The sequence below is a fragment of the Borostomias antarcticus genome (assembly GCF_949987555.1).
Source record: "Borostomias antarcticus genome assembly, contig: scaffold_467, whole genome shotgun sequence".
In the NCBI taxonomy this organism is placed as follows: Eukaryota; Metazoa; Chordata; class Actinopteri; order Stomiiformes; family Stomiidae; genus Borostomias; species Borostomias antarcticus.
In genome coordinates this window covers 22,501-31,365 of record NW_028175606.1, presented here as the reverse complement: position 1 = coordinate 31,365, position 8,865 = coordinate 22,501, and the positions used below count along the sequence as shown (strand labels likewise).

Here is an 8,865-nt window from a genome sequence, read left to right as displayed (position 1 = left end):
GTGTGTACCTGCGAGGTGGTGTGTGTGAGCTCCAGGATGGTGAAGCCGGCGCAGAGCACCACTCCTCTGTGGAAGCCCTGGGCGGGGGGGTGGCTGGTCAGGCTGACCGAGCGCAGCGCGATCACGTACGGGTCCCTAGGAGGGTCAAAAAACACCAGTAGAAGGTTTCCTCTCTCTAAGCTCCTCTCTCTCACTTCAGATCTCTATTCCGAGTTGGGATCATCAGACCGGCTGTAATGGTCAGGTCATTGTAATGGTCAGGTCATTGTAATGGTCAGGTCATTGTAATGGTCAGGTCATTGTAATGGTCATGTCCCTGTAATGGTCAGGTCATTGTAATGGTCAGGTCATTGTAATGGTCAGGTCCCTGTAATGGTCAGGTCATTGTAATGGTCAGGTCCCTGTAATGGTCAGGTCCCTGTAATGGTCATGTCATTGTAATGGTCAGGTCATTGTAATGGTCAGGTCATTGTAATGGTCAGGTCTCTGTAATGGTCAGGTCATTGTAATGGTCAGGTCATTGTAATGGTCAGGTCATTGTAATGGTCATGTCATTGTAATGGTCAGGTCATTGTAATGGTCAGGTCATTGTAATGGTCAGGTAATTGTAATGGTCAGGTCCCTGTAATGGTCAGGTCATTGTAATGGTCAGGTCATTGTAATGGTCAGGTCATTGTAATGGTCAGGTCATTGTAATGGTCAGGTCATTGTAATGGTCAGGTCCCTGTAATGGTCATGTCAAGAAACGCTAGCTGTTTAAGAGTGGAGCCGGGGGGAAAGCTAAAATAAAGTTCAAATATTACAACAGTTTGTTTACTTCCTGGTTGCGCTTTGCGTGAATTGTGTGGCGTTGCGAGACTAGACTACGAGAATTACAGCTCTTGCGCAAAGCACCTTTCAATGGAAAAACCTGTAAGTCGCAATTGTACTTTGTCAAAACGTTAGAAATATCACTTTTATTTCGCTAAAAAAGTGTGATGGAAACGCACCTAGTGTCACAGGGTCTCCTGCGCGAGGCCAGCAGGATGAAGTCCTGATTGGCTGCGGGGCTCAGGGTCGTGACTCCGCCCTGGTTGACCGAGGGAGTCACCACGTGATACAGGAAGTCATCTTCGTCCACCCGGCGAATCAGCTCACACTTCCTGTTCAGAGAAGCAGTAGGGTGAGCGCATGTGTGAGTTTATGTAACAACCTATATAACTGTGTGTGAGCGCATCTGCAGCTGTGTGTGAGCGTGTGTGTGTGTGTGTGTGTTCGTGGGTGTGTGTGTGTGTGTGTGTGTGTGTGTGTGAGCGTGTGTGTGTGTGTGTGTGTGAGTGTGTGTGTGTGTGTGTGTGTGTGTGTGTTCGTGGGTGTGTGTGTGTGTGTGTGTGTGTGTGAGCGTGTGTGTGTGTGTGTGTGTGTGTTCGTGGGTGTGTGTGTGTGTGTGTGTGTGTGTGTGTGTGTGTGAGCGTGTGTGTGTGTGTGTGTGTGTTCGTGGGTGTGTGTGTGTGTGTGTGTGTGTGTGTGAGCGTGTGTGTGTGTGTGTGTGTGTGTGTTCGTGGGTGTGTGTGTGTGTGTGAGTGTGTGAGCGAGCGTGTGTGTGTGTGTGTGTGTGTGTGAGCGTGTGTGTATGTGTATGTGTGTGTGAGCGTGTGTGAGCGTGTGTGAGCGTGTGTGTGCGTGTGTGTGCGTGTGTGTGAGCGTGTGTGAGCGTGTGTGAGCGTGTGTGTGTGTGTGTGTGTGTGTGTGTGTGTGTGAGCGTGTGTGTGTGTGTGTGTGTGTTCGTGGGTGTGTGTGTGCGTGTGTGTGCGTGTGTGTTCGTGGGTGTGTGTGTGTTTGTGTGTGTGTGTTCGTGGGTGCGTGTGTGTGTGTGTGTGAGCGTGTGTGTGTGTGTGTGTGTTCGTGGGTGCGTGTGTGTGTGTGTGTGAGCGTGTGTGTGTGTGTGTGTGTGTGTGTTCGTGGGTGTGTGTGGCCTCCTACTCGTAGTGCTTGTCCCACTCCACCCTGCGGCTCAGGTCAGACAGCAGGCTGAAGGCTCTCTCTGCTGGGATGTCCACCTGGCTCTCCACCTTGATGCTCAGAGCCTGCTTCTGCTCCAGGACTGACAGCTTCACCTGGGGAGGCAGAATATATCATAACACCTGCTTCTGCTCCAGGACTGACAGCTTCACCTGGGGAGGCAGAATATATCATTACACCTGCTTCTGCTCCAGGACTGACAGCTTCACCTGGGGAGGCAGAATATATCATAACACCTGCTTCTGCTCCAGGACTGACAGCTTCACCTGGGGAGGCAGAATATATCATAACTTCTGCTCCAGGACTGACAGCTTCACCTGGGGAGGCAGAATATATCATAACACCTGCTTCTGCTCCAGGACTGACAGCTTCACCTGGGGAGGCAGAATATATCATAACACCTGCTTCTGCTCCAGGACTGACAGCTTCACCTGGGGAGGCAGAATATATCATAACACCTGCTTCTGTTTCAGGGCTGACAGCTTCACCTGGGGAGGCAGAATATATCATAACACCTGCTTCTGTTTCAGGACTGACAGCTTCACCTGGGGAGGCAGAATATATCATAACACCTGCTTCTGTTCCAGCCAGGGCTGACAGCTTCACCTGGGGAGGCAGAATACATCATAACACCTGCTTCTGTTTCAGGGCTGACAGCTTCACCTGGGGAGGCAGAATATATCATAACACCTGCTTCTGCTCCAGGGTAGACAACTGTATACAGGGAGGCAGAATACATTAGAACAACTGCTTTTTCTCCCGGTGTATTTCCTCACCTGGGGAGGTAGAATGCACCACATCCACAGAACAGTTAGTCTGGCGATACCAGACAATCAGAGATCTCCCCCTTCTGGACGTCTGCACATTTCTACATTGAAATCATCACTAGAGTGCTTTGGACAAACCTACGCCCTAAACCCTTTGGATTGGACAAACCTACGCCCTAAACCCTTTGGATTGGACAAACCTACGCCCTAAACCCTTTGGATTGGACAAACCTACGCCCTAAACCCTTTGGATTGGACAAACCTACGCCCTAAACCCTTTGGATTGGACAAACCTACGCCCTAAACCCTTTGGATTGGACAAACCTACGCCCTAAACCCTTTGGATTGGACAAACCTACGCCCTAAACCCTTTGGATTGGACAAACCTACGCCCTAAACACTTTGGATTGGACAAACCTACGCCCTAAACACTTTGGATTGGACAAACCTACGCCCTAAACACTTTGGATTGGACATTGTCATATAAATTATAGTTTCATAATCTCCTTTTGTAATTCACCACCTCCCTCAACCTTTCACATAGCTGTGCTAATCTAATGTATGACAGGATGACCTCCAGGAGGTCAACACACCTAGAAATCTGTCTACTCCAGAATAACCATCCTTTGTCCCTTTGTCCCTTTGTCCCTTTGTCTCTTCAACTATTACCGCCTTTTCTCATGTCACGTGTCTGTATTCTCGACCACTGTTGATGACGCCTGCCATTTAATATGACGTACAATGGGTTAGCCAATCACATCCTGGAAGCGTCATACCTGTGTTTTGCTTGAATATAAGGCCGCGCAAGACCAGGAGGCGGCGCTTCTTTGGATAAACCACTCATGTGTGTTGTCCTGAAGTCCTCGCGCTCGTATGTTTTCTCAAAAAAACAGACTTAACCTGTTTGAGCGAATCTTGGTAAATCCTTTTTGACTAGATCAGTTAAAATCCATTACAACACACCTACGCCCTAAACCCTTTGGATTGGACAAACCTACGCCCTAAACCCTTTGGATTGGACAAACCTACGCCCTAAACACTTTGGATTGGCTCTGCAAACTCTCATAATATTCACGCCCACTTTAAGCGATGGAATCTGAATGAAAGTCCTCAGTGTCTGGTTGAGAGAAGCGTTTAGAGACTGCAGAACGGTGTGGACATTGTAGCGTACGTTACTACCGTACTAGTGAACTCACCTGGTCCTTCTCAGAGCTGAGCACCCAGCGGCTCCGGGCCGCCAGCGTCCTCAGGGCCGACACGTTGTTGTAGCTCAGATACACCTGGCAACCAATCACATCTCATTAGCCACACCACAGACTCTAAACACAATGCGCTGTATCAAGTGTTATTGATTGATGGATTGAGTGATGGATGGAGGGGTTAAGTAAGGGATAATCAACTCCTAGGTGTGCATTAAACGGTTTTAAGGCAGGACGTGGAGGCGAAGAACCACCCAACGCGCAGCGGAGCGAAGTGCCTTAAAACCGTTTAACGCACACCTATGAGTTGATTATCCCGCTTATACCATGGCCCCACACGCAAAAGACTAATAAATATGTGCCATTTACTCGCATTTTCTACATTAAAATATAAAGAAATGTTATTTATGTGTTGCTCATTGCTGAGTGTCATTATAGTCCCTAACTGCTAAATCACGTTGCTATGGAATTACAAATTGAATATCATATTTCTTGGAGGAATAGCGATGACATCCCATAGTTAACATGGGTTTGGAACCGTAAGTGAAATGGAAAGTGTCCGTTACCTTTTCTTTCAGCAATGTCTCTCAACCCTGGATACGACCTAGCAACCAATGAGCCTAGCAACCCAAACTAGCTATTCCATAGCCTACTGTACCCATATATCTATGACTGTAGCTACTAGATAGCAATGAGCGAAGTGTAGGCTACTGCATATTTGTTGTGGAACATATAAATCGTCCAGCTGTCAAACCTAGTTGCCAATAAACTATGTATGATAGACAGATTGTCCTCAACTCCAAAAGTATTGTTTTCATGTCGTGGTATATCACTGTCAGTCATATCTTACGTTCATTGCGAGTTGATTTGCGAGGACGGGCTGTGTCATATCATTATGTGAAGCAACAGGTTATTAGAATCCAACAATTGCCTCTTTCCTCTATTAGTCTATGGCATGTGGGGCCATGGTATAAGTTGGATAATCAGCTCATAGGTGTGTGATAAACGTTTAACGCACAGCTACTTCTTGATTATCCCTCACGTGATAGGCTAATGTTATAAAACAACGTGAAAAAACTGTTTTTGATTTGGGGACAGTGAGGTGTCTGGCTATCATAAAGAGTTTGTTGGCAAATAGATTTGACAACTGGACAATTGATGCGTTGCACAGCAAATATGCAGAATCCAACACTTCGTTCATGGCTAGCTAGCAATGGTACAGCAGGCTGTGGGATTAGCTCATTTGGGTTGCTGTCAAAGCCGGCGCATTAATTTAGATCGGTAATTAAACTTCAGCCAAACTACGTGTGCGTATACACGGTTTTAACGCACGTCTGCTGGCCAATCAGGAAAGAGTATTAACCCAGGCCATGGTAAAATGGATCTATATTAAACATGGCAGAGTTTCTGTGGGCTGGACCAGCCCCGTCAGACACCTCCAGGACCAGAGCTCTTATCCTGAGAGACCTGCTATCAGCTCCTTGACTCAGTCCATAAAACTGACCACGATCCACCTTCGGCCCATGAATAAAACAGTAGAGAAGGATCACCCAGTCACTTATGAATTCATATTGTGATCCTCATTGGTTTGAGTCTGTTCATCCCTCCTCTCACATGCCTGGTTGGTGGGGTTCCAGGGGACCGACTGAGGGACCTCCGTCTGTTTACATGAGATGATGTACGTCCTGGGAGAAACACACACACACACAGAGACACACACACACACACGCAGAGAGACACACACACACATACACAGAGAGAGAGAGAGACACACACACACACAAACACACACACACACAGAGAGACACACACACACACAGAGAGAGAGAGAGAGAGAGAGACACACACACACACACACACACACACACAGAGAGAGACACACACACACACACACACACACACAGACACACACACACACACACACACACACACACACACACACACATCACCTCCCAGGTACACACACACACAGACACACACACATACACACAGACACACACACACACATACAGACACACACACACACACAGATACACACACACACAGACACACACACAAACACACACACAAAAACACACACAGACACAGACACACACAGACAGACAGACACACACACACCAGACACACACACAGACACACACACACAGACACACAACTCTGTCAGTGCAGTATATCAATCAGCAAACACCACATGTATGTTACTGTGCCAGGGTCTGTAGCATGGTTCCTCCAGAAGGTTGGTTCCTCCAGAAGGTTCCTCTCACCGGTCCAGTCTGATCTTCTTCCTGGCGATGGCCTCCTGGTACCGCCTCCTCCCGTCCTGAGAGAGACCAGGTGAGAGGCCGTGACCATCGTCTTCCAACAGGGGGCGTCATTCTAACAGTACGCAACTCACAAACCAGTGCTCACAAAAGCAGCATCACAATCTTATTGACTAGAGATGGAATGGTATGAAAATTTCACATCACAATTACAGTAACCAAAATTATCATGGTTATCAGTATTATCACGGTTATCAGTATTATCACGGTTATCAGTATTATCATGGTTATCAGTATTATCACGGTTATCAGTATTATTATGGTTATCAGTATTATCATGGTTATCAGTATTATCATGGTTATCAGTATTATCATGGTTATCAGTATTATCACGGTTATCAGTATTATCACGGTTATCAGTATTATTATGGTTATCAGTATTATCATGGTTATCAGTGCACAAAATTTTCAAAAACTACTGATGCACACACTGAAATCATTTCACCAAGTTTCATATTGAAAACCACAAATTAAATTAGCAGCACTATGCACTTTTTGTTTGCATGAACATTAAAATAATGCATCTTGGAAACTGTTACTAACGTTGGTTGATGCTGGACAGTATTTACAGTTTTTCAAAGCGGAGAAATCAAACATGGTTTTAATGATAATTTTATCACAATAAATTTAATCAAATTTTATTGTGGTTTATCATTATACCGATTATCGTTACATCCCTAGTAATGACATGTAATATGTTTGAATGTATAAAATGTATTGGTGTATAATGTTTTTGAATGGTTGTATAATTTTAAATACTGTATGAATGCTTCTAACCAGGGCACCATCGCAAATGGGTTCCTAATGGATAAGTAAAAGTTAAAATAAAAAAAAAATAAAAAAAAAATATATATATTTACAGACAGCCCTGTGTCTTTATATCTATAGACAGCCCTGTGTCTTTATATTTATAGACAGCCCTGTGTCTTTATATCTATAGACAGCCCTGTGTCTTTATATTTATAGACAGCTCTGTGTCTTTATATTTATAGACAGCCCTGTGTCTTTATATCTATAGACAGCCCTGTGTCTTTATATCTATAGACAGCCCTGTGTCTTTATATTTATAGACAGCCCTGTGTCTTTATATTTATAGACAGCTCTGTGTCTTTATATTTATAGACAGCCCTGTGTCTTTATATCTATAGACAGCCCTGTGTCTTTATATTTATAGACAGCTCTGTGTCTTTATATTTATAGACAGCCCTGTGTCTTTATATTTATAGACAGCTCTGTGTCTTTATATCTATAGACAGCCCTGTGTCTTTATATCTATAGACAGCCCTGTGTCTTTATATTTATAGACAGCCCTGTGTCTTTATATCTATAGACAGCCCTGTGTCTTTATATTTATAAACAGCCCTGTGTCTTTATATTTATAGACAGCCCTGTGTCTTTATATCTATAGACAGCTCTGTGTCTTTATATTTATAGACAGCCCTGTGTCTTTATATTTATAGACAGCTCTGTGTCTTTATATCTATAGACAGCCCTGTGTCTTTATATCTATAGACAGCCCTGTGTCTTTATATTTATAGACAGCCCTGTGTCTTTATATTAATAGACAGCCCTGTGTCTTTATATTTATAGACAGCTCTGTGTCTTTATATTTATAGACAGCTCTGTGTCTTTATATTTATAGACAGCCCTGTGTCTTTATATTTATAGACAGCTCTGTGTCTTTATATTTATAGACAGCTCTGTGTCTTTATATTTATAGAAAGCTCTGTGTCTTTATATTTATAGACAGCTCTGTGTCTTTATATTTATAGACAGCCCTGTGTCTTTATATCTATAGACAGCTCTGTGTCTTTATATTTATAGACAGCCCTGTGTCTTTATATCTATAGACAGCCCTGTCTTTATATCTATAGACAGCCCTGTGTCTTTATATCTATAGACAGCCCTGTGTCTTTATATTTATAGACAGCTGTGTCTTTATATCTATAGACAGCTCTGTGTCTTTATATCTATAGACAGCCATGTGTCTTTATATTTATAGACAGCTCTGTCTTTATATTTATAGACAGCTCTGTGTCTTTATATCTATAGACAGCCCTGTGTCTTTATATCTATAGACAGCCCTGTGTCTTTATATCTATAGACAGCCCTGTGTCTTTATATCTATAGACAGCCCTGTGTCTTTATATTTATAGACAGCCCTGTGTCTTTATATCTATAGACAGCTCTGTGTCTTTATATCTATAGACAGCCCTGTGTCTTTATATTTATAGACAGCCCTGTGTCTTTATATTTATAGACAGCCCTGTGTCTTTATATTTATAGACAGCCCTGTGTCTTTATATCTATAGACAGCCCTGTGTCTTTATATTTATAGACAGCCCTGTGTCTTTATATCTATAGACAGCTCTGTGTCTTTATATTTATAGACAGCCCTGTGTCTTTATATTTATAGACAGCCCTGTGTCTTTATATTTATAGACAGCCCTGTGTCTTTATATCTATAGACAGCCCTGTGTCTTTATATCTATAGACAGCCCTGTGTCTTTATATCTATAGACAGCCCTGTGTCTTTATATTAATAGACAGCTCTGTGTCTTTATATTTATAGACAGC

The 8,865-nt window shown here is 43.7% G+C and overlaps 1 protein-coding gene across 1 annotated transcript in view; it reads right to left on the bottom strand.

Annotated features, from left to right (window-relative positions):
* Positions 1–8: 8 nt before the first annotated feature.
* LOC311329437 (acyl-coenzyme A thioesterase 11-like) overlaps positions 9–8,865 on the bottom strand; it is a gene marked incomplete at its 3' end in the record, with an annotated part of 24,145 nt that continues 15,288 nt past the window's right edge. The window contains exons 10-15 of the mRNA XM_084463285.1: positions 6,232–6,287; positions 5,586–5,652; positions 3,965–4,048; positions 1,963–2,096; positions 990–1,142; positions 9–135 (exon numbers count right to left, since the gene is read on the bottom strand). Coding sequence (XP_084319411.1) covers positions 9–135; positions 990–1,142; positions 1,963–2,096; positions 3,965–4,048; positions 5,586–5,652; positions 6,232–6,287 — 621 coding nt within the window. The remainder of the gene's footprint in view (positions 136–989; positions 1,143–1,962; positions 2,097–3,964; positions 4,049–5,585; positions 5,653–6,231; positions 6,288–8,865) is intronic.